Source organism: Pinus tabuliformis, chromosome J (genome assembly GCF_031772625.1).
Source record: "Pinus tabuliformis cultivar Carrire ecotype Pingquan chromosome J, CPIR1, whole genome shotgun sequence".
Taxonomy (NCBI): Eukaryota; Viridiplantae; Streptophyta; class Pinopsida; order Pinales; family Pinaceae; genus Pinus; species Pinus tabuliformis.
Window position 1 is genome coordinate 106,760,211 of NC_142295.1, and position 26,312 is coordinate 106,786,522.

General features: G+C 37.1%; 1 protein-coding gene across 4 annotated transcripts in view; it reads left to right on the forward strand.

The window, feature by feature from the left end:
• Positions 1-26,312, forward strand: part of LOC149225757 (alpha-mannosidase-like) — a 535,348-nt gene that overhangs the window by 13,647 nt on the left and 495,389 nt on the right. For all 4 annotated transcript variants that reach the window (XR_016247700.1, XM_089377304.1, XM_089377305.1 and 1 more), the window contains exons 5-8: positions 8,912-9,031; positions 9,268-9,351; positions 9,437-9,508; positions 9,604-9,717. Coding sequence is in view for 3 of the 4 variants with exons in the window: in XM_089377304.1 (XP_089233430.1) it covers positions 8,912-9,031; positions 9,268-9,351; positions 9,437-9,508; positions 9,604-9,717 (390 nt within the window). In the remaining variant the exon portion in view is untranslated. The remainder of the gene's footprint in view (positions 1-8,911; positions 9,032-9,267; positions 9,352-9,436; positions 9,509-9,603; positions 9,718-26,312) is intronic.

Genomic DNA, 26,312 nt, shown 5'->3' on the forward strand with positions numbered 1-26,312 from the left:
ATTATCTCCTTACAATTCAACATAATCCAGCCCCTGATCACTTAGATGAGTGGTCAATTTATAGGAAGATGAAGGAGGTTTTGTCATTAATGGTGACATTGAATGGCCTTCCATACTTAGAATTAGTTCCATGGAGGAAGGGATGAGAGGATAGGATGATCCTTAACTCATTCCTCATCCATTTTCGAGCTCATAGGAGTTGATAAGACAGGGAAACTTCTAGATGACTCCACAAGATAAGAATATTCCCCAAACCCTATGTGAATTTCGCTCATTCTCGCCCAGCGTAGTTGAAAGGAAGCCTAAGTGCTCTGCAGAGCACCCTGGAAGTGGACTTAGCTGCTCTTTAGCGCACCTTCATACGGGCTTACTTGCGCTGGTCCCTCTAGAGGCAATTTCTGGATGTCTTCAAGTCATGAAACTGTCTGGGAAGGAGGCATTCAAAGGGTTGACTTGTTTAGGGCATGAAACAACTGATTTTAGGGTTTGATGAGTCCTAAATCACTGATTTGAATGTTGGGATTTGATGTGCCCAAATGGATCTGTAACACTACCCTTCGATTGCATGGTGATGAAATCTAGAAGAAAAAATAAATAATTTTTTTAAACTTAATTGAGATTCGAGAATTTATTTTTTTAAAATTTAATTATAATTAGGAGAATTTCAAAATTTTTAAATTTTTTTAGGCCCTATGGTTGAGTTGCTCAGCCACGCATGGGCCCTGTGCGTCGCTGAGAAACTTAGCCATAGGGCTTGTAGGCTTGATATTTTCTCAGCCCGCAGGCCCTATGGATGAGTTTCTCAACCACATCTTAGCCCGTAGGCAATGTGGCTGAGTTTCTTAGCCACACACAAGCCCACAAAAATATCAAGCCTACAGGGTCTGTGGCTGAGTTTCTCAGCCATGCACAGGGCCTGTGTGTGGCTGAGAAACTCAGCCTAAGGGCCCAAAAATGTTTAAAAAAATTTGAAACAAAAAAAATTTACATGGAATTTTTTTTTTTCAAACAAGCAATCAAGTTTCATGAAGCCTACCTAGTTGTGATGAAGCTGGGTCTGATGAAGCCTCCTTTAGCCTCCTGCAAGAGCTCCTTCACTGTGCAATGGAGTCACTCGGCTCCTTCAGTCAAGACTCAACACTCATAGAAATGAGTCAAACACTCAAATGACAAGTGAATGAGAAATGTGAGGGAGGGAGGTGCTTATAAAGCATTTTATTCCCTCCATTTTCTCTTTCCCTCCACATGATCTCCAAAAAAAAATAAATAAAAAAATCGAATTTTGAGGGTCTTCACGAGTCTTATGAAGGCCTTATGCGGGTTCAATGCACGTAGAGGAGTTCAATGTGGGTATTCACAGGTACGGGTAAGAACCGCTGGTTCTATGCGAGTGACCCATCTCACTATAAGATCCGTCAAGACCTGCAAGTACTCGTGGGTCTTATAAGGGTCGTACTTCATGGATTTGAACAGTTGTACTAGATTTGGAATAAGGATGAGACTAGTGCCCTCTCTCTCTCTCTATCACTGCAACACACCTCTCACAATAGACTAGCATTGTGCTATCACTCTGCGCTTCCTTTGCTACACCATTAAGTATTTGCACATTCATCCAAGTATAAAATGTCTCATACAAGCACCCTAGCTATCTTAGGGATCTGTGCCCTCCCCAAAAGATAGTAAATGCATGTCACAACTGATAAAACAAACTCTAGTTTACTGGAATGCTAAATTTGAACTTAAGTTGCACGAAGCGCTTAAATGTTTTAGAGTTTTCGAAAAAGGTATGTTTAGAAACATCGGTTGAAACGTCATATATATATATCGTTGAGAAATCACTGCTTATAGGAATTAGGATTTGATTCCTCTTTCTTGATAATTACTTGTGAATTATTTTGGCTTCTTTTACCTCTTAATTAGTTTATCTTTCATCAAGCAATTACCAAATTATATGTATATGAAGATCACAAGAACAAGAGACACTAGATGTAGGCGCACAGCCAGAGAAAAACCCCTTAAAAGGGGAAAACCCAGTCAAGAACTCTTCCTTCAGTAGATTCAAATCAAGATGAGATACTTCCAGACTTCTTAGACCTAGACAAAGACCTCCTTCCACCACCAATTCAGACCTTCCCTTCAATAGATGATCTTCACACAATACTCCTAGTGACAACTCCCCAACAACATCGTCAGTTCAGAATTTCAGCCCCCTAGCAGCAAAACTTCGACCCCAACAACAAAATTTTGGACTTGCAGTAAACACAAATTTTCGGCCCCAACAATTGCCCAAAACTTCGCACGTGTGAGAGATAGATAGCCTAGAAATTTCGATTTAGGTCTTCCCAGCAAACTTCGTCCTTCTCTTGCTACTTCGCTCTTTTTTTGCTTCTCTTCCTTGAAGATCGAACTTGTTGAGTGAATGCTCTCCAAATGAAGTCGAGTTGCTCAATATATATGCTTCTTCTGAGGTCAAATTGCCCTATCCTAGGCTGACTTGATGAGGGCAGGGCCGACTTGGTGTGGAGGTGACAAATGACCATTTTGACTCAAAAATAAATCTTTTTGCATGATACAAAAGCCCAAGAAGGGTCTAATAAAATTGATAATGACTCTAATGACTCAAGACAAAACCTAGAAACCTTCAATAGAGGCTTCGACTTAGAAAACATTGACTCAAACATGAAACCCATCCTTTAATAAGTCATTTTCTTTAATAATAAATTTTCTTTTTGACAAGTACAATTATGAAGATCAAAGCTAGTTACATTCTTCAACACTCCCTCTTAACTAGGGAGGTATTCATAATTACATATATACAACTACATGGAAGATTTCAAAATGATATGAACTACGAAGAGTTCTAGCATACTCAGTGCTGCAGACTAGATACCTGACCAGGGTAATCTATCCGGGTGGGACTAAGATGGACTCAAGCTTTTAGCTAGTTTAGGTACCATCAGACTTGCTAACCATCAATCCAGGGATCTAGGTGCATATCCAAGGTCAGAGCTCCATGACCAACACCACCCTCCCTCTTCTGGATCTAGACATCAACACATAAACCGACCATATTTCCTCCCAAGCATCCGCCATTAGATGCTTCATCTCTCCCTTTTAAACTAGATATATCCATTTGTCCAAACATGCTTCCAAAGTATTCAACCTTCTTGTGGAGAGATTTATCTGTACAAACACAAAACCTAATCAACAATAAACATTCAAATAAACATACAAGTAAACACAAACCTTCGGGGTCCTCAGTTATCTCGATGCCACTTATTCATATACGAATTGTCGAAAGCTTTCTTCTTCTTTCACTTCTTCAGCAACATCAAATACATCCTCAGTACATTGCAAATCTATTTTTGTAGTCCTTTCATTCATTCTCCGATTTCTTCTTCAAGGTATCCATCATGACTATCATAATATGCCCTCCCTCTCAACTGGGGAGATGTACTCTTTCTTCTATCCAGGCTCCCTCTCAACTTAGGGAGATTAACAACTTCATAACATCGGAGAAACTTCATTCTTTCAAGGCTTCATCTTTCTTATGGCATCAAGGTCATCTTGATCATCATCATTCTTATAGCTTCCTTTCATCATGCTCATTATTATAAACATCTTCAATCACAAACATCTTCAACATCTTGAAGATTGTGTACCTGCAACACATTTAACAACAAGTACAACCAAATACAAACATACAAAAGCATGAAGTTAACTATATCAGAGTCATATTACTATAATGGAATCATTTTGACTTTAGACACCAAATACCTAAACCTAGTTAGGTTCATAATTGATAAGAGACACATCTTTTACATACTAAACTTCAACTTCTTGCTAGGGTTTTGTCATAAACCCTAGACTCCATCTTTGAGACACAGAGCCTTAGATATCAATAATTCAATCAAATAACAATTCTACTATACATCTAAGGTTTCAACGCTATGCTTTTACATGTCAGACTTCTACTAGGGTTAGTTGCAAACCCTAGATTTTATCATCAAAACTAAATCATATCGAAAATTAAAAACAACATCATCATCTCCTAGAATATCAATCTCTACTAGAGTTTTACAGACTCTAGATTTTACAAACTAAAACATGAGTATCAACAATTAGGTTATCATACTCGCATATACATATCTAGGATTTCATGCACTAACATCTCATATCAACATTCATACGAACTAGGTAAACCCAGGACACAAACATCAATACATCAAAGTTAGATATACAACAATTTTTATTTAGACTAGGGTTTCGAATATATACCTAGGGTTTCATTCCTAGGATCTTACTATAAAGGTTTTGTTCACGAACCCTAAATCACCAAACCCTAAAAATCTAGGGTTTCATTATATAACCTAGACATTAACAACAAACCCTAAAGGACTAGGGTTTTTACCAAGACATTATCAAAACCCTAAACTTTTAAAAGAATAGGATTTCACTATATGTTCTAGACTTTATCAACAACCCTTAAGTAGACAAGGGTTTCAATATTAGCATCGATATACCCTTAGGTTAGGGTTTTACAGTGAACCCTAAGAGTTCGGGTTCCACAATAATGATCAAATGATAATATAATGAGGGTAGATTCAATCTAATGATTAATCACCCTAACAAGAATCTTTACGATTCAAAACCCTAGACATAACGATGTCAGTAATGTAAAGCAAATTTCAAAAGAGAATGAACATACCTTTTCTATGAAGAGAACCTTGTAACAAAATTTGTAGTTTAATACATACCTTGAGTTGTTCTTTAACAAACCTTGTAGGACATCAATTCTTAAAAGATTTCCTTTGCAACAAAACTTCTTCCATGCTTCAAGTCTATCCTTTGAAGTCTCCTCCATAACCTTTGTGTATTCTGTAATCTTTCCTACTAAAGAGAAGGTTATTAGCATATAATACAAACAAATCTTGATATGAGAGGGAAACCAAACATAACAAAGGAAACAAGGAACAAGATACTTATCTTTTGGTAAAATGGTGGAGGCTCCCTCCTAATCTAGTCCTTATGCATTCTTCAATGGTTCTATTCTTCCTTTTTGCAATTCCATTCTGCTCAGGGTTGTAGGGAACAATGAGCTCCCTCTTACTACCTGCTTCTTTACAATATGCAATCAATTCTTTTGAAGTGTATTCCCTTCCATTGTCGGATCTCAAAGTTTTTATCTTTCTTTCGGTTAAGGTCTCCACTTCGGATCTAAATTCCTTGAACTTTTCAAATAGAGCCATGTCTTTCTAGAGTGATCATCAATGAAGGTAACATAATAAAGATGACCTCCAAGAGATTTGTTAGACATTGGCCCACACACATTGGAATGAATGAGATCTAAGATCTCCTTGTATTACTGCTTGTAAAAGGTTTCCTTGTATTCTTTCCCAAAGAACATCCCTTGCATACTCCTTCATGATCTTCCTTGATGTTGGGGATGCCCTTTACCATTTGACTAAGTGAGGGTATTATCTTGTAATGAATATGCCCATATCTTATATGCCAAAGTTCGATAGGATTGATCTCCATGTGAACTAGGGCTTGAGGAGATGGTGTTATAACTCTATATAGTCTTCCTTCACAAACTTCAATAATCTTTGCCTTTTCAATACTTGAATCCTTTCCCCAAACCAAAGCTTTACCATCTACAAAGGAAACCCTATCTCCTTTATCTTCTAAACAAGAAATGGAAAGTAAATTCTTTTTCAAACTTGGGACATAGAGTATGTTGTTGAGGTGTAGCTTTGCTCCACTTTCCAGCTTCAATGGTGTAGATCCAAGGCCTTTGACTGCATAACTGTTGTTGTCTCCTAGCTCCACTGCATGAGATGATGGTTCCCTTGATAGAGTATGAATTTGTCCACTTTCTCCTGTCATATGTCTTAATGCTCCACTATCAATGATCCATGTGTTGTGATCATCAAGAGTACCTGTAAGTGTAGCAAAAAAAAATTCTTCACTCTTGAGTCTCCTAAATAGATTGTAGATTATCCTTCCAATCCAACTTCCTGCAATTCTCACGATATTGATTCCCATATTCAAGTAACTTGCCATAGAGGGAGTAACCTTTTCTTCCAAAATTGCTTTTCCTTTCTTCAAGTAATTGCCAACAAAGTGATCTTCAACCTTCTTTGACCTTAGCTCTGATACCATGTTGAGAAATCAATGCTTATAGGAATTAGGGTTTGATTCCTCTTTCTTGATAATTACTTGTGAATTATGTTGGCTTCTTTTACTTCTTAATTAGTTTATCTTTCATCAAGCAATTACCAAATTATATGTATATGAAGATCACAAGAACAAGAGACACAAGTTGTAGGCACATAGCCAGGGTAAAACCCAGTCAAGAATTCTTTCTTCAGTAGATTCACATCAAGGTGAGACACTTCTAGACTTCTTAGACCTAGAAAAAAACCTCCTTCCACCACCAAGTCAACCCTTCCCTTCAATAGAGGATCTTCACAAAATACTCGAAGTGACAGTTCCCCAGCAACAACTTCAGTTCAAAATTTCAGCCCCCTAGCAGCAACACTTCGATCCCAACAACAAAATTTTGGACCTGCAGTAAACATAGATTTTCGGCCCCAGCAATTGCCCAAAACTTTGCACGTGTGAGAGATAGATAGCCCATAAATAATGATTTAGGTCTTCCCAGCAAACTTCGTCCTTCTCCGGCTACTTTGCTCTTTTTCTGCTTCTCTTCCTTGAAGATCGAACTTGTTGAGTGAATGCTCTCCAAATGAAGTAAGTTGCTCAGGCTTCTTGTGAGGTTGAATTGCCCTAACCCAAGGCGACTTGATGAGGGCAGGGCTGACTTGGCGTGGAGGTGACAAATGGCCATTTTGACTCAAAAATAAATCTTTTTACATGATACAAAAGCCCAAGAAGGGTCTGATAAAAATGACAATGACTCTAATGACTCAAGATAAAACCTAGAAGACTTCAATGGAGGATTTGACCTAGAAAACATTGACCCAAGCATGAAACCCATGCTTTAATAAGTCATTTTCTTTAATAATAATTTTTCTTTTTGATAAGTACAATTATGAAGTCGGAAGCTAATTATATTCTTCAACACACATACACACACACACACATATAAAGAAATGTATAAATAAGTGAATAACACATTATCTTGCAAGAAAAAAAAGGAATAAGACCCATATATATATATATATATATATATATATAAAGAAATGTATAAATAAGTGAATAACACACACACACACACACACACATATCTATATATAAAGAAATGTATAAATAAGTGAATAACACATTGTCTTGCAAGAATAAAAAGGGAATAAGACCCATATATATATATATAGAAATAAGTGAATAACACATTATCTTTCAAGAAGAAAGGGAATAAGACCCATAGATGACAATTTAGAAGGAAAACCAAGTCTATATTAACTCTCATAAATGATTACATGGTGGTCGAGTTTCCGTCGAGTTTCAAAGTTTCGGGTATGGGTATGGCCCAAAACGCTGGGTTCCTATAAGTTTCGTGCAACATAGATTTGAACATTGTTCTAGATTTGGGATAAGGATGAGTCTGGTGCCTTCACTCTCTCACTCTCTATATCATTGTGACACACCTTTCACAATAGACTAGCACCGTGCCATCACTCTGCTGCATCATCAAGGATCTGCTGTGTATGCTAGCCTCACCAACTGTAGGAGATTAGTAACCAAGCAACTAGGTAAAACTCTCCCACTTCCTCTTTGTGAGAAAAGTGTTCTCCACCAGCCCAAGTCTCTCCCTCAACATCTCGAACTTCCCCTTAGCCATGGGCTTGTTGATGTTTATAACTTGGATAGGAACTTCTGCACAGATTTTGTGTCAAACGCGCATGAATCCATCTGAAGTCCTTTATATTTTGTAATTTACTTTATTAAAGTGAAGAGCCTTTTAATTTTAAGTTATGAAAAGTTTAATAAAGTGATTTAATTATACTAGTGATTTAGATAAATCTCCATTGTTGATCGCTAATGAGATTGGGATTTAATCTTAACTGTTGATCTCAATGAGTGATTAGGGTTGTGTAGACTTAGTCATCAACTCAAAATTATAAATGATGGGCAAAGTGAAAAGAAGAGACACAGTAACTCAGTTGCACAGAGTGATAGAGGTACTACAGAACCTAGATTTGAAGTTTGATATTTTTGGGAGAACTGTAGAAATGCATGGATATTTGGCATCACAGCAGATTATGGAAGTGAATTTGAGTGCAAGGAATGAAACATTGCTACTCAGCATCTGTCTGCAAAAGATTGCAATAGACCAGGGTTTGGATAGTTTGTGCAACAGACAGATCCCGGAAGATGTGTGTAGCATGAAAGCTGCCCTTCTCAATGATGGAGAAGGCACGTCAGACCCCTCCCAGAGGCAACAATGAACAGAAGGCAGCAGGAAACTACCCCATGCCACCCTAGTGTGTCACTGAACTCCAGATAAGCATGCATGGCGTAAATTTCAGGTTCACTCAGAATTTTGTTATTTCTGGTATTAGTTTTAACTTTTAAGTAATCCAGCAGGGCTGGTAGAAAAATCAGTTGATCATCTTTAGAAATCAGCATGCTGGTTCTATTTTGGATGATTCTGAACATCCAGGCATTTGGGTTTACCATCTATATGTAAAATATTGTAAGGTCTTCAGGGGTCTATTCTAGGAAATCATGGATTTCAGAGATATTAGATCTCTCAGGTTTTGGATGATGTAATTATCCCCTGTTTTGGTGAATCAGTAGTATTATAATATAATTTTTCCAGTGAAACAAAATGTTTATCAATTGCTGATTTTTTTTGGTATTGGTTATTGATAAACCTTAAATTTATACAGTTTTCGAAAAGCAAGATTGTCAATTGTATCATCACCTTACGGGGATTAAGTTACAGGTTGGATTTGAAGCATTGTTCTTTGCGAGGGCTGACTATCAAGACATTGCCAAAAGGAGAGAAGATCGTACTATGGAGATGATTTGGCGTGGTTCTAAGTCACTTGGGTCTTCTGCACAGGTGGGAACTATTTAGTGTTTTGTGAAGATGTTAAGATTTCCAGAAGTAGTGGTGTGGTTATCTTTTGTCTTCAATGTTCATATTAAATTTATTTTGAATAGCTATTTTGCTTCTTTTATATATTTCTTTTACAGAATAGAATGCACAAGAATTTTTGTGATCTATTGATGCAAAGCACATGATTGTTCTCCTAAAACTTATAATATATCTGATTTCATGAAGTATTTGATTTCCAGGTTTTCACTGGAATTCTTGCACACCATTATGACCCTCCCTCTGAATTTCGATATGACATTAAAACTACAGAAACAACTATCCAGGTGACCTTTTCTGCGTATCCCTGCCTGCTCATGTTTTAGAGAGCTAGATCATGATGTTCATTACCAAAACTCCTCTGTGATGCAGGACGATCCGTTTCTTTATGATTATAATGTTGAGCAACAGATTGATCGTTTTGTTCAGCTTGCTGAAGAGCAGGTTTGAATCAAAATCCAAGTTGTTAGCCCTACTAGACAAGTTACTGAAATTAAAAATTTCTCATAGTCCATGATTAATGAGATCTGAATTTGCAGGCCAAACAATTTCGTACAAATCATATCATGTGGACAATGGGGGAAGATTTTGCATATGAAAATGCAAATACATGGTTCAAGCAGATGGATAAACTCATACATTACGCAAATAAGGTCGGTGGTTTTCTGGTTGACCTTCTCTAATGCTGTATTCTGATGCTTACATTTTAATGTTATGATAATTAATTAAAAGAAATAAAGGGTTGGCTCCTCTTTTTTGACATTAGATGTTGGATGTTGATTTCTTTTTTCTTTTTTTAATCATTTTGGTTTTATAGCGAACACACACATGGAGATATCCCCCACACTGAGCTGTATAGTGCACCTCGCTACTCAGTACAATCATGGTCTTTTCTTAACTACTGTTTGCTGCAATCAACCATGGTGAATTTATCATTTTCAATTTTTTACTGCAGTTAATTATGGTCAAGAGGAAGGAGCCATAGATGCATACCCTTATTTTTTCTTTACAAAGAAAACCTTGCAGGGAAAACTAAGGGATGCTTCCCCACATTTGGATGGCATCCCTAATAAACTCGGTGGCGTAGACTAGTGCACCTCACCCTAGGGGATTCAAATTGGGCACCTGCCAGCACAAAATTAGCCAAATACCCAACAACGTTGATGACCGCCTGTTGAGCTAATCCCTTGGGCTGAAATATTTGGAAACATCTTGCCCACCCTTAAAGTAATTAAGAGAGTGCGATTTCTGATACCTTGCTAACCCTAGGTGGCCTAGAAGGGGCAAACATGTCACAAGTAAGATTTGAACTTGGGTAGAAGGGCTAAAACTTCTTTTAACAACCCAAGCTAAACCCAATTGACGAATGTTTGCAAAGTTCAAACATCTCGTCACATCCTCAAGTAGTAAAGTAAGAGTGAGGTAGCTGGTACCTTACTAGCCCTAGTTGGCCCATGAGGGGTAAACATGTTACAAGTGGGATTTGAACCTTGGTGGGTGTTGTCTTCACAAATTACACACCTTGTGGGGTTGAGGATTTTTCCCACATTCTTGGGTGTGCAATTTGTGAAGACAACATCTTTTTGGCGCCGTTGCCAAGGATAAGTCCTCTTTAATCTGGAATATGACTAACTTTCGGTTTTGCATTTTGGATTTTTAGAGTTAGATTCCTGTTCAAGTGGTGACTCCACTTGGTTCATTTTCTGCAAGAGTTTCTACTAGGAGGAATCCAAGTAGCTTGGTTAGCCCCACTCTTGATCCTGAAAAGGTTTTTAGAGTGAGATTAAATAGGCTCTCTTCTTGTAGACTTCTTGTTAATCTTGGGAAGGAAGCTAATTCTGATATCCATTTGCTTTTTTCAAGGTCAAGCTAAGTAAGAAATCATGGATGGTTTGTTTGCTCCTTGTAACTTTGCTATTAATGGCTATCTGAATAATATTCTCAATAAAGCCATCGAGAATTTGCCTTCATTCCAAGGTAACAATGCCATTAGTGCCAAGACTCACCTTATGAGCTCCATGTTGATTTTGGGTAGCATCGAATGTGCTCTAGCTCCGAAATTTTGTGGAGGGACTAGAACACATGAGATCTCCAAGACCCAGAAATCATTTGGAGAAATTCCACCCGGATGAGGAGTTATTAAAATAATTAATATTTTTAATAGGTTCCTAAGTCTAAACTTAGGAAAATAAAAACATTAATGGGTATTAATAAAGATGTGGGTGAGAAGCTTCTAAGAGACGAGGATCAAGTCTTTTTTAATCTTAGTTGTTGATTAGAGACTTAATCTCAGCCGTTGATTCATCAACAAGAAAAGTATAAGAGAAGACTTGAGAGTCATTTGGAGATACACCGGGCAAATACTCAGTACCCCGAGGGAAATCGATTCTCAAGGAGAAGGAGTTCGATTTTAGAGGGAGAGTTGCAGGGTGGAGGAAGAGGAGGGCATTAGCAGCAATCAGTGACTGAGGAGGAGGTGATGCAGGGCATTCGAGAGACAACGCAAAGGGAAGAGCAGGCAGACAACACCATTGGAGACACAGTCCTCACGCAGAGTGACGCAGAGGTGGGTGAAGGGTCTCCAGGGTGTCAGAACTTCTCTAGGAAGAGGAGGCCGCTCTTGATGGTCAGTTTTGGACAAGTGTGAGGCAAGTATTGGATTTCACCAAGCCCATTTATCACATGATTCGGTTTGCAGATACAGACAAACCAGTGATTGGCGAGGTGTATGAGTAGATGGATACCATGTTGGGGCAAATAAAAGATATTGTTCATAACAAAGATCCCGACTTGTACAAACTGATTCACGATTGTGTGTGTGAACGGTGGAATAGACTTAATCTTCCACTACATTGCTTGGCGTATATCCTTACGCCAAAATACTACTCTACATCTTGGTTGGGCCAACCTGCACCAGGGGGTGGGATTAGGACCAAACCCCATTTAGATGCAGAGGTAACTAGTGGATATTTGCAAGCATTAGAAAAGTTGATACCTGACAGGGAGGAATGTGCAGCTGTGCGCCTTGAAATAGGCAAATACTTCAGTGGCACTGGTTTGTTTGGTAACTTCCATGCAATGGAAGACAGAGACAGATTTGATTCTCTCACATGGTGGGAAACATATGGCGGCCAGGGACTTTTGCCAAAATTGGCAAAAAAAGTTCTATCACAGGTTGTAAATACTTCTTCTGCAGAGAGGTGTTGGAGCACCTACAGCTTCATACATAATGTGAAAAGAAATAGACTCAATGAAAACCGAGCAGAAAGCTTGGTTTATGTGCATTGCAACTTGAGGTTGTTGAGTCCTTACTGTGATCGGGCTTATGAGGATCCCACATATAAAATTTGGGACAATCACCCAGAGGATGACAATTTGGAGGATGGCACTATACATCTTGAAGAACTGGAAGAGGAACTTATAAGGGATGAAGATGAAGCAGCTGCAGCAGCCATGCCACCTCCACCATCCAGTAGCAGTGCTCGAGTTCTGAGTCTTGTTCCTTTGCTGTCGCCACCTCCATCTACACCCTCACGTGGAGGGCATGTGTCTTCTAGTTCTGGTCGTCGGTCTGTGCGGGGGACTCCTAGAAGACCACCACGACTTGCTTATACTCCTGGAGACTCTCGTGGCTAGGGCCACATGTAGATTTACAGTTTACTTGTCTTTTCTAGTTTCTATTAGTTTTCATAACTGTTGAGTCTTGAGTCCTTGACTCTTGACTCTTGACTCTTTCATATCATAATGATATTTTTTGTAAACAATATATGACTGTTACAATGAAAATTTGAAGTTTGAAGTTGGCAATTATAATTCATTGGTAATGATTGTGAATTATGAATATGATGCTTCGTGAAAGACTAAAGTTGTTTCATTTCATTTCATTATTCATGTTTCATTTTATAACATTTCATTTCATGTTAACAGTTAGAAGTTAGGACTTAGAAATATCTAAGATATTATTTCTTGTAATGGTTAAACTTAGCTTACGAGTACAACTTTGGTGATCAATGATGATAAATGTTATATATTGAATTTTCAATTTTGAAAGCTTGAAGTTGAAACTTTAAGATTGAATTTGATGAATCATGATTCACGAGACTCAATATGTTGCAGTTGTAATATGTATTTTACTAACTTGTGGACATGGTTGATGAAGATTATAACTTCTAGATGATTGATGTGATATGGTTCAATGATCAATCTATGTTTTTTTTTATGTTTTTTATATCTAATTCATCATTCTACATGTTTTTGTTGACATATATGTATCAAAAATAAAAAAATAAAAAATATTTATATATTTTTAAAAAGTCGCTCCAGGATTCGCTCCCAAACCGGGAGCTTCTGAAAATGTCGCTCCCGCTCCCGTTTTCGCTCCCGCTCCCCGCTTTCGCTCCCGCTCCCAAGTAACATTGGTCTTAGGTGTTTTCTCTCAATAGTGTCTCAATTTCTCTATAAAATCATTCTTTGTAAAGCGATTGTTGCTGAAGATTAATAAAACCCTCATCTACTACATCGGTTTTCCCACATTGGGTTTTTTCGGGGACAATCGTCCAAAAACAACTGTGTTGATGCGATTGGTTCTTGTGCTTGTATATCACTGCTATTTTCTCTATTTAATTATGTGATAACTGCAGTAGAATTTATTTTAATATTTACAGAAGGGTTTTTCGTAAATTACTTATTGTGAGAAATAAGTAGGTGAAATAAATCAGTTGCTACAGTAGAATTTCGTATTAGAAATTTTCACACTTCAACCTTTGTGTGAGCAAGTGGTGTAATAATGCTAACCATGAGGATGTTAAGATGAGACTCTTTGTCCTCTCTTTAGATGAGGATGCTCTTGATTGGTTCACAGAGTTTCTTGCTAACTCTTTTGATTCTTTGAGGTCTATCATCAATGCCTTTAATGAGAAGTATGGAGACAAAAGAGAAGAAAGGCATTTGCTCAATGCTATTAGCCATATTAAGAAGAGTGAGAATGAGACAATGGAAGAATTTAATAAGAGATTTAATGATATTGTGAAGAGTTTGCCTCAAGATGTTAAACCTCCGGAAAAGTCTCTTTTGATTTATTATGTTGATGCATATGGAGCTGATACTTCTTATGAGCTAAGGTGCACTGAGCTGAATGATTTAAAGGCTGCTCAGACTTTGGTTGAAAATATTGGAGAAATGTAGAAAGGTGTCGGGGAAGCTGGAGATTCCAGGGTTTGATAAGGGTCCAAATAAGTCACGAGAATCTAAGGGAAAATAAGTTAAAGAAGTGGATCATGACCCTGTTGGCCACTACGTGTCAACAACCCATAGCAGTACACCCCCTTTTTTCGCAAAAGGGATAGCGCCTAATCGATGTGTCCGTGCTGTTCAACGATCATCATCAGCCTGATTTCCAAGATGTTATAATGTAAACTCATTCTGCATGTATATGATGTAAATAATTTCAGTAGATCTGTGTCATGTATGTAACGACCTAGGTAGACCTACTTTTCTAGCGACGATCTACGTTCTGGGAGGCTTTTGTCTCACCGATCCATTCTCGAATGGTTGGCAGAGTTTTCCTCTAGTCTTACCCCAAAGCTGGAATGTATTTTGTCGCTAGGATCTTAGGCGAGTCCTAATGTTCGAGATCGAGTCTATGTAAAAGTGATTTGGGAATAATCCTACTATTTGGTTAAGTTATTTTATTACAAATTGCTTGGTCTACTAGATTATATTTGTGTCGCAAAAATGAGTATTTTGTGAGGGTCTATTACAAATGGGTTTTCCCCCTTACGACGTAAAAAATATGAAGATCATGATGTAAAGTGTCTCGAGGGTTGGAAAAATAATTTAGTCCGTCATAGGTTAATTAACTAAATTTTCTGGCCAAAAAATTAATTAAAATCCTAAGTCAGAAATTTAATTAATTTTAAGCCTTAAGTAAATTTAAATTCTCCAAAGGAAAAATTCATCGGTCCTAAAAAATTAAATTTTAAAAGGTCCTGGGACTAAAGTAAATTAATGATTTTGCCAAATTTTAAACCTTTGATCCCTAGGGATTAAGTCAAAGTCAAATTTTTGGGGAAATTAACTCAAAATTTTTATTTTTGAGTTAATTAAAATGCATTTAATAAAAAAATTCGATTTTCCCCAAATATTTAAATATTTCGACAGATGAGATTAAAAGAAATTTCAATCTTCATCAACGGTTGAGATTGCTTTGACGAGGATCATTTGAACTAGCCGTTGGAGGATTTATCTTTAAATAGGAGGTCATTTGTTGGTTGATCCATCCGATCTCTGAGTCGTGTGCTAAGCAAAAAGCTCGTGTAATCTTTTTTCTGGATAATAAAGAAAGACTTTGGGGTTAAATTCTGTTGGTGTTACTCTTCATGGGAATACTGTAAGATGTGTTGTTTTCATGTATAATTTTTTCAAAATTCACTGATGATAGCTTCTGAAGAGTGATTTGAGTACAAGTATCTTGCTTAGTTGCTAGGGTTTAAATGATAATTTAAATTTTGAATGTAATAACAGGTATCTCTATTTGTCTGAATTTTATTATTATTTTCTCGCTCTATTTTGATGGTTGGATTGAGTTTTGCAGGGAAATCTTGATTTTTTAGATCCTCGGGCATTAGGGGAAGTTTTCAGTTGGACCAACCAACTCCCGATCCGTGTTTTTTGAAGAGCCCAGCTAAATTAGCTCCGGGCTTATCATAAGATTTTATTGGTGATACATAAAGGGTTTCAAGTTAGCACCTCCTTTAAAATTTAAAAATTTATTTTTTGTGTGGAAAATTGATAGATTTCGCTGTTAAGAGCCTTAGATTATCAGATCTAGGAGTGGAGTTGGACTCATACTCCTCAGATCTGATAGATCTACCATTCTTGTGCATAGATCTGTAATTTTTTTGGTTTTCTGACTTGGGTTTCTGGGGTTTTATTTATTTTTGTATATCTGGGTTTTGGGTGTTTTTTGTTTTCGTTTTTTGCAGGTACAGGTTGCAGATCTGAAAGAGAAGTTTGATTTGAAGCCAAATCTAGGCCCTGGAGGGCAAGATCTGGCCTCAATACCATTTTGTAGGGACATTATTCAAAAGATTTTACAGTTTGAAAGGTTTCAAATTCTCTGAGGATTTCATAAGTTTTTTGAAAGAAAATTTTAAGTAGAAGAATATATCATTTTAATCATAATTTTTTGGGAAATTTTCTTAGGTTTTTGGCCACCATTTTTCTCCTGTCTGCTGTTGCGTTTTCTCCTTTCTGGAAAATTCTTGATCCTCTCTGCCTGCGTTTTTGGGTTTATTCCTTTCTCTGTCTGCGTTTTTCTGTTTCTTCCCACTTTTTTCGACTTTCCTCTCCTCCACTCCCTCGCTGTTGTACCTGCGTTTTCTTCCTTTGCATTTCACCCTCACTCGCAGCTCCTTCCTCGAGTTTCATTTCATCTGTGGCTCCTTGTTTACTCTATCCCCTCGCCGCCTGTTTGCAGCCCTCCTTTTCGTTGCTGCTAGCTTTCCCATTCTTCCTTGCCGGCTGCCCTAACTCGCATCTAGCCCTTTCATTGCTATTCCTCCCTCTGCTTTGACCAACAAACAAGCTCCCTCGTCGCTCCTCGCTCCTCGTCCCTTCCTCCTTTTCCTCCCACGAATTTCTTTTTCCTCTGCCCAAACCCTCCTCCTTGCAAACCTGCGCATTGCCTTTCTCCTCATCCCTGCCTACATTTTTACCTCTGCCTTCTCCTTCGACCTGCATATCTCTGTCTCCCTACGCTGTCCATTCTTCGCCTTCTGCTCATCCTGCAGCTCCTCTCCCTCGAAGCTCTGTCTTCCTCTACCGTCGGCCCAAACCTGCATACTCAACACAACAAACATTCGATTTTTTTTGATTTTATTTTGTGTCTTTATGTTATGCATTAGGTTTAAGTTTTTTTGTTTTGTTTTGAATTTCTCTTATTTACTTTAGTTTAGTTTAGGTTTCTTAAAATTTTCAATTAATTCAATTTTATTTTTCTTTACTTTTTGATTTGTTAAATTTCGATTTGATTTATTTTTCCTTTATTTTCATTTTTTTTATTCTTTCATTATTTTGATTTTGTTTAAAAAAAATTAAAAATCTAAAAAATTTCAAAAAGGATTAAAAAATCTAAAAATTAAAAAATTTCATTTATGTGACTTTAAAATTCCTAAAAGAATTAGATCAAAAGAGGATTTGCGCTTTCACATTAAAGATTTTAATGTGGCCTATGGCCCATTAAAATTTCAATTTATTAACCCTTTTGATTTACTTTTGTCACATTAAAAATTTAATTTCTTCATTTACCACATTAAATTGATTGCCTAAGGTTTTATTTTTCTCTACTTTTTGATTTGTTAAATTTCGATTTGATTTATTTTTCTTTTATTTTGACTTATTTTTGATTCTTTCATTATTTTGATTTTGTTAAAAAAAATTAAAAAATCTAAAAAATTTCAAAAAGCATTAAAAAATAAAAAATAAAAAAATTCATTTATGTGACTTTAAAATACCTAAAAGAATTAGATCAAAAGAGGATTTGTGCTTTCACATTAAAGATTTTAATGTGGCCTATGGCCCATTAAAATTTCAATTTATTAACCCTTTTGATTTACTTTTGTCACATTAAAAATTTAATTTCTTCATTTACCACCTTAAATTGATTGCCTAATGGTTAATTAACATTCAAATTTAAAGTTCCTTGATGTCATTGGTGCTAAGTGTAAAATTTTAATTTTTGTGGTCTTTATTGGCAAGTGCGATTAATGTTTTGAAAATTATATTGCCTATAGGAGAAAGATAAATTCTTCTAGATCTAGGATTTAATTGCTAGAAATGCTTGCATGATAAAGTTTTGAGCATTCACATTTAATTGTTCATGATTGTCGCTTTGCCACATTATAAATTGCTTTGGGTAACTTGTTTTTATTTAGCCTTTGGTTAATTGAACATAAGGCACTGGTCTAAAATCATTTTTATCTTGTGGCTGTGTCTTATTTTATTAGATCTATCCATCCCAGTTAACCAGGACTCGTTTACACTCGTCAAGTTGTCCATCTTTAAGTCTCCTAGAGCCTATGTTTCACAGGCTATTCTCATTCATTTACTTTAGGGACTACCCCCTTGACTTTTCTAGGAGAGAGTAAGGATTAGAGTGACAACCCTTACTCTGAGCGTTGTCTAGACACTTTGTGCGACAACAGACCCTATCGAGGAATTGACGCAAATGATTAAGAATATGGAGCTCAACCAAGCATGATTAATAAAGACCATGGAAGCAAACCATGCCAAGGAAATAAGTGCCATGTAGAATAGGTTGGTGGAAATGGAAAGATCACAAGTACAAAAGTTCCAACCTAGGCCAAATGATAGATGGCAGAAGAATAAGAGCCCTTCACAAGATCATAGGTCTCCCAACCCATTGGAGACTACCAATATGGTGGATCAAGTTCCGCCTTATTGTAGACCTTGTGATGAATTTCATAAGGAGGCCACTTGTCCCATTGTGAGAAGGATGATTGAAAGTGGCATGGCTAGAAAGGAACGTGGGGGAATTAACAATCAAATTAATATGTTATCCATGGGGAACTGAGCTAGAACTATTGAGAGAAATCAAATGATTGATCACATGATTGCTAATAATGATGATAAAGTTACCAAGATTTTTGGGGAAAAACCTACAGCTAGACAGATTCTTGCTATGGAAAAATATAAAGGAATGACTTATCAGAGGAGGAATAATCAAAATCAGAGTAATCCTAGAAAATTTTCCCCTCCTACTTCAGATTTGGATTTTGACTTAGGGGATTGGATTAGCCATGCAAAGGCCTCAGTTCTAGTATCTGAGTTATTAAAATTCCATCTTAGAGGTCAAAGTTGTTAGAAGCCATAGAAGTATTTCAAGGAGAAGTGGATGAAAGAATATCTGAGGGTGTTCAAGAGGATGCTCTAGTAATTTTGCAAAATATGGATAGGAGTATAGGAAATGAAGATAATCAACCTTTCTTTATTTCCTTGCTTGTGAATGATCACCTTTTACACAATTGCATGCTTGACTCAGGGGCTTAAGCTAATGTCATGACTCATGACCTAAGTTGCAGGAAACGTAGGGCAAGGGGGCGTTTCCGTACGGAAACGAGTACGAAACGCTGAAACCCGTGTGATACGGCCCTGAAACGCGTTTCAGGCCGTACTGCCACGTTTCACGAAACTGAAACGTGGCCAGTATGGACTGAAACACGTTTCAGGGCCGTACGATTCACGTTTCAGCTTTTTACTAGTGTTTTTTTTTAATTTTTATTTTTTTTTAATTTGTTCTTTAATTTATTTTTAGGTTATCCTAGTGACTTCTAGTTGCTTCTAGATGCCTGTCTAAAGTTATAAAAGTGAACTTTTGCCCTAGTGTTGATATGTAGTTCATCAGGAAGTTTGAGGCATATGCAGTTAAAGTAAAAGTGATATTCTCCTTTATTTTTCATTTTCATCCTTTTACTTAAATTTTTAACATTACCATGAAATGACTCAGGATGTTTGAGAGTGGTTTCGCCCTCATTGGATTTCATATGGAGAAAGTAGAATTTTAGATCTCACTCAAAATCTAGCAGACTTATCTGTTTTTCAGGATTTCAGGATTGGGGGGATTGCAATGTTTCCATTGGATTTTATCATGTACTAGGGTATAGAACTTGTATTTAATCAAGAGGACCAAGCCCTCTATGCAAGGGAGACTCCCAATAATCAAGAGCATGTAGGGTACTAGGGTATGAAACTTGTATTTAATCAAGAGCACTAAGGTCGTTCGACTATGTAGGAGGAGACTCCCAATCAAGCACGAGACAAGAAATTAGAAATTTATCGTGGCTGATTTTGGATATTTCTATTTTCATTATGTGATCATTCATGAATAAATGTGATGTAAATTTAGAGACTTATAGTTTATGCATTGACAATTGACAATTTTATCATAATGTAATAAATTAGAATGTATCATATGTGCTTTATGATTGCACATATTTCTTAAATGTCCTAATATATATATATATATATATATTCGCGTTTCCCCGTTTCCAAAATTTGGGGAGGTCGCGTTTCGTATTGGTTCCCGTTTCGGAAACTCGTCCCCGTTTCCCCGTTTCGTGCAACCTAGCTCATGACCAAGAAGGTCATGGAACAACTTAATTTGAGGATATATCATGACCCTATCACAATATTTGTGCTATGAATTCTGAACAAATTGAAGTCCATGGATTGATCAAAGGTTTACAAGTACATTTAGCGGCATATCTTGATATTTCCGAGATCACTATGGACATTGTTGTGATAGATGTTCCTGATGCATGGGGCATGCTCCTATCTCGGAAATGGGTAGTAGATCATGGAGGAAGTACTCAGATGAACTTATCTTATGCTACCATTCCTATGCTAGATAAAACTTTGGTCTAGCTTGATCGAGAATTAGAATGAAGACATCATGTTGAAAATCCAAGGAAGCCAACAACGAAATTATAAGTGGGTCATCTACGTCAGGGAGTTATGCAGTATTAACAAACTTTTTAGCACCCATGACAAAAGAGGTAAAAAATGAAAAGGTTGGGCATTCCATAGAATACTTGGACACTTCAGATTTTGCATCGACATCTTTTGGGGACAAGGTAGAGGGGTCTACATTCGTTACATCATCATCATCATCACAACTTACCAGGGAAATAACTAAAAAGCAAAAAAAGAAAAAAAAGTTAAAAATAAGCCACCATCTTTGGACAAAGTTGGTACTCAGAAGAAAAGAAAAAAAGAAAACATAATAAGTCTGATGGCCATATACAACATAACATTGGGATGAGTCAGTGTCCCAAGATGATCAGAATTGAACAAGGCACATAAGAGAAAGAACCCATGGATTTGCTTGTGAGTCGGCAGGTTCTCAAGATGGACTTCATCGAGAACATCTGATGCCCAAGGGGCATTTTGTATTATATCTCTAACCTTACACCTTTTTATTTTCATGTTACTAGATTAGATTTCATTACTGCTGTTAAATTAGTTTCTATTTCATGCTCTTAGTTTAGTTTCTATTTCATATTATTAGAGTAGTTTTTATTTTAGTATGTTATAGTAGTGTTTCCATTTCAGTATTTGATTTTATATGATGATTTCTGGATATATATGTGAATGGATTCCACTGATTTGTACTTTGTCGTTTGAATGGGATGCAAATTCTAGGTTCTCGCATGCTTTCATGAAAGTATGCGTCCCCATGTGGAGCCAGATGTTGACCACTAAAGTTGCATTTGAAGATCTGTCAAAGACTCCACGAATAAAGTACATTTAGAGCATTCCAACACCATTAGATCAGTTAGAATTCCTGACTTCATCAAGGCTTTTATGCCCCTTTCCTCTTCTTATCATCATTTTGTTTTTCAAATTCTGCAGCCCTGCGGGGACATTGTAAAAATGATGCTAGTATGATGAAGTAAAGCCTTGTAACATGCCTAGGTAGTTTAGGAATTTACTAGCAAGTGAGTTCACTCTATGGAGTTTTTTTTCACTTAGCTAATTATTCCTGTTTTAACACTTATAATTAGTTGGGTTTTTTCTCCCAAATATACCCCAAAGCTGGAGTGTGGTTTGATGGTAGAGTCTTAGATGGGTGCTAGTGTCTAGAGTCAATCTATATTACTAGACTAGATAGTCTCTAAAGTTTTGCAGAATTTGGTTAAGTCTAAGTGTCATTTTTTAGTTGTTAAAAATTTCCTGTAGGACGAGATTTTTAATAAATTTTTGATGTAAGCTGTAATAAGTGTTGTCTAGAGAAGTTGTAATAACTTTATACTAAGACACACTTTTAAGGTAAAAAAAATTAAAATTATTATTTACCCCTCAAAACCCATTTTTTCCTAAGTTTTGATGTAAAACTGACAAATAAATTAGCCAAAAATAATAATTGGGAGAAAATAAAAATTCTTTCCAAGTAGGAAATGCTCAAAAGTGAGGTGGAAATTCACTAAAAATTAAAGGCAATTAAAAAAATTGATGTGGACTCCACTTATCAAGGAAGATGAACACAAGAAAAAATTTGATGGTCCAAGGCACAACGAACTCCCCAACGAATTCACATTTTTTGAGGAGGAGATTCAAGTTAGCAAATTTGTCTGGATTATTTGATGGGATCTGACCGAGACTTGATCAATATTAATTAAGAGAAAACGGCTAGAGTGGTCCCATGCCACTCCACCCATCTTACCATTTGTTCCAATGACTAGCTCCTTGAAGATTGCGTAGGCATCCATAAGGGTTTCAAATTTACTCAGGGATCAAGACGTTTTGCGTTGGGATTAGCACATTGCACTTGGAGATGGATCTATCATTGGGATATACTTCCATTTTTTCTATAAATAGAGTCTTTGGCTCCTCATTTGATTCATTGTGTGTAATGCTTAGACGATGCCACTAGGCTAGCGACTCTGCAAATTTTGTCGTCTATTTTTTCTGATCTAATAAAGCAAAGACTTTGGGGTTTATTCATGTGGTGTTATTCTTCTGCTTTTGAGGTATAATTGTTTCAATTTGTGCTTAATGCTCTACTTGTGCTAATCGATTTATTATTTCCACTTGCCAGGTTTTGGATCTATTGATGTAAGCTATCTTGCATTAATTTTTGAGCTGGAGGACCACTCTAGAGGGAGAAGCACTAGAGGGTTTTTGGTTGAACCCTAGCCTTCTTTTTCATTGTGTAGTCTAGTTCCTTGTGGATCTAATAATTTTTTGTCAAGTGTGTAGAGATCTTTTTGTTTTGAAGCAGATCTTGAGTGTGGGGTAAGTTTTTGGTTGAATGAACCCACTCCCAAGTCGAAAGGAGCAAGAACCCACATTGATTTACTTCTCTCAAAGGCTGATCTAAAGATTAAAGAGGGAGTTTTCTACCTTATCTCTCTAAGACGTTTTTATTTATTAAATCTAAGTTCAAATCTACTATTTTATGCGCTTTCATTACAGATCTAGCTTTCAAAGCTTAGTTAGAGGGTTAATCCTTTATTGCCTGCACAAGAGCAGAGGTGTCCTCATACTCTTGTGGCTGACATTTGTATTTTTAATTATATATTGTCTCTACTTTGTGATTTGATTTCTCTTGCATCACATAAAATCTCCTTATATGCTTGCGCAGTTCCCTGTCGATGCTTGAAGAGTGGTCTTTTGAAGACATCTTGGAGGGATCTACAAGTTGAGGCTTGAAGGATCAAGAAATCACATATTTGGAACCTCTTCCTACACTCTGCGTGGAGAAAAAAACCTTCGATCCCTCTCTTTTGCGCATATCTTCCTCTTGGAGATTTGGAAGTTGAGCCACCAAGAATAGATCCCTTTGAGGAAGAGCGAGATTCCTCACATGAGGAACTCTCTTATTGTATTATTGAAGCATTGTATTTTTTTCTCATTTGCATCTTATAGTTTGAGGAGTCTTTGCTCCTTGAAGCCTTTGTTGTAAACCCTCCTCAAGATATAAAATCTTCAATTCTCTATAAGAGGGTATTTCAAATAATAATAAAAGAATCTTTTTTTTTTTGAGGGACCTTGTGGATTTCCACTTATTAGAGAATGTAACTAGATTCAGTCTTCATAATGACCTCTATAAACATGACATTGTATATTTTGTATATAAAAAGAAAAATAATTCTTATTTTATCGAAGCATGGGTATCATGCTCAAGTCTAGGTCAAAACATGTTCTTCATGCTTTTAGGGCTTTCTAGGTCAATGAAGAATTCTTGTCATGTATTATAGTCCCATTTGGACTCCGTTACCGCTCAATCTAGCAAGGGTTCTAGGAGGGGTTCCAAAGGGGCAACTACTAGACCAAGTGACAACAATGGGACAAGGACCCACTGTCACCTTAGTCGATGTCCCCTGCTCTTTACAGACCCTCACTGATGGGAGGGGTCCCCGTATAAAGGAAATCACTAGAAATGATAAGTCAATGATAGAATATAGAGTGATTCCTAAAGCCCATTCACAAGAGAGACTCAATTAAGAATCTTGCTTGATTTAGAAGCAAGGTAAGGGGCTCACTAGGAAAGGATCAAGAGAGGCTCTATATAGCAGTGTGGAAAAAGTATGCAAAAAGTCGCGATTTAATCCTAAAATCGCGATTTTTTGAACTAAGCAATTTAATCCCTCGACTTTTTGGCAACTTTTTCACAAAGGAAAAAATCGCGAATTAATCGTTATACTCCTGATTTAATCGGGAATCGACCCAAAAAGTCGGCCTCCCTTCCCAGGCCACGGATAAAGAGGCCGCAAAGGCGAAAATGATCTTATTTTCTGCTGTTTTCTCTCCCATTCGACGCTGTGGAGATTCATAGGGGTTTGCCATTGCCCTAGAGGAGAATATTTGTGAGTTTTGTGGTGGAGATTTGGAGATTTTTCCACTGCTCATTGTGGGAGATTCAAAGTGCCGAATTGCTGCTGCCAGGTATGTATTTTAATTTCTCTCTTAGTTTTTTTTACACATGATTTCTTAAATCTTTCTATACTTCTCTAAAATTCTATTAGTTTGTTTATGTCTTATTTTTGCCTAGAATTTTGAAAGGGAAACATTGTTTAGAATCTAGATTGAAGCAAAACTTCAACTTTCAAGAATAAAATGACAAAAATTCAAACCCTTGTTTACTGAATCTGAGTGTTTTCAAGTGACTGAGAAGAGGCATTTAAAATCTAAAATCAACTATTGCATTTGTGTTTGCTTTTTATGTGATGGGAAATTTTTAATTTGTTTCAATTTTTTTTTTTGTGCCCAGGTTTAAATTCAAGTTCAAAGTTTAAAACAAAATGCCAAGGCTTTTGGACGCTATGTGGGAATATGGTGAACCTGATACTATACACGAATCTGGGGGGATCAATAGAATGTATTTGACTTGCAAGTTGTGTGGCAAGCATATGTCAGGAGGTATCAACAGATTAAAATTCCATTTGGGGCAAATTCCGGGGCAAAATGTTGACCTTTGCCCAAATACAACTCCAGAAATCATTCGACGGGCCATTCAATCATTGATGGATAAAGAGGAGGGAAAAGACACCAGGGCAACACTAAAATTCCAACTTGTAGGGGCCTCAAGAGTGGGGGGAATTGAGAGTGGCAGTGCTTCTTCAACATCACCTTCCTCACCCATATGTCCCAACCCCTCATCTATCTCATCTTTTTTTGTTCCTAGAACCACAGCTGGTGCACAACCTGGCATCAAATCAACAATTAAAAAAAAGGAAAAGGCAGAAGCTGACAGGTTGGTCAGTAAGTGTCTTCTATGGAGTGATGTTCCTTTCAACATTGCCAAGACAAACCCATTCTACCAACCTATGTTTGATGCTGTTGCTGTCGTTGGCCCGGGGTACAAAGCCCCCACCTTTGCAGAATTGAGAGGGCCTCTTCTTCAAGATGAAAAGACTGATTGCACTTCTAGATTGGAGGAGTTTAGGGCATCATGGGAACAAACTGGATGCACAGTCATGTCAAATGGTTGGACTGACCAGAAGGGTAGGACCCTTCTTAACTTCTTGGTTAGTTGTCCCAAGGGGATAATGTTTATGAAGTTTGTTGATGCATCTGTACACATTAAAGATGCACGTACATTATGTGAGTTGTTGGACATCTTCATTCAGGAAGTAGGCCCAAGCAATGTTGTCCAAGTCATAACGGACAACGCTGCAAATTATGTTGCAGCTGGCAAGTTGCTTATGGAGAGGTATCCTAACTTGTTTTGGACACCTTGTGCTGCTCATTGCATTGACTTGATGTTGGAGGATATAGGTAAGATTCCTATTGTGAGGGATATTGTTGAATCATCCAGGAGCATAACAAAATTTATATATAATCATGCATCTGTGCTTAGCTTGATGAGAAAATACACCAAAAACAAAGAGTTGGTGCGTCCTGCCATTACACGATTTGCCACTACTTTCATATCTCTTCAGTCTTTATTGAATTCTATGTGGGATGTGAAGAGCATGTTTCTTTCAGCGGATTGGCATGCTTTATCTATTAGCCGCAAACCAGAGGGAGAGGGCATATGCAGACTAGTTTCATATGATCAAAGCTTTTGGGCAAGAGTAGAGGAGGTGTGTGCCATTTCAAAACCTTTGGTAAGGGTTCTTCGGTTGGTTGATGGAGACAAGCCCGCAATGGGCTACTTGTATGAGGCCATGGATAGGGCCAAAGAAGCCATTCGTGCTTATTATGAAGATAAGGGAGACGAGGGGTT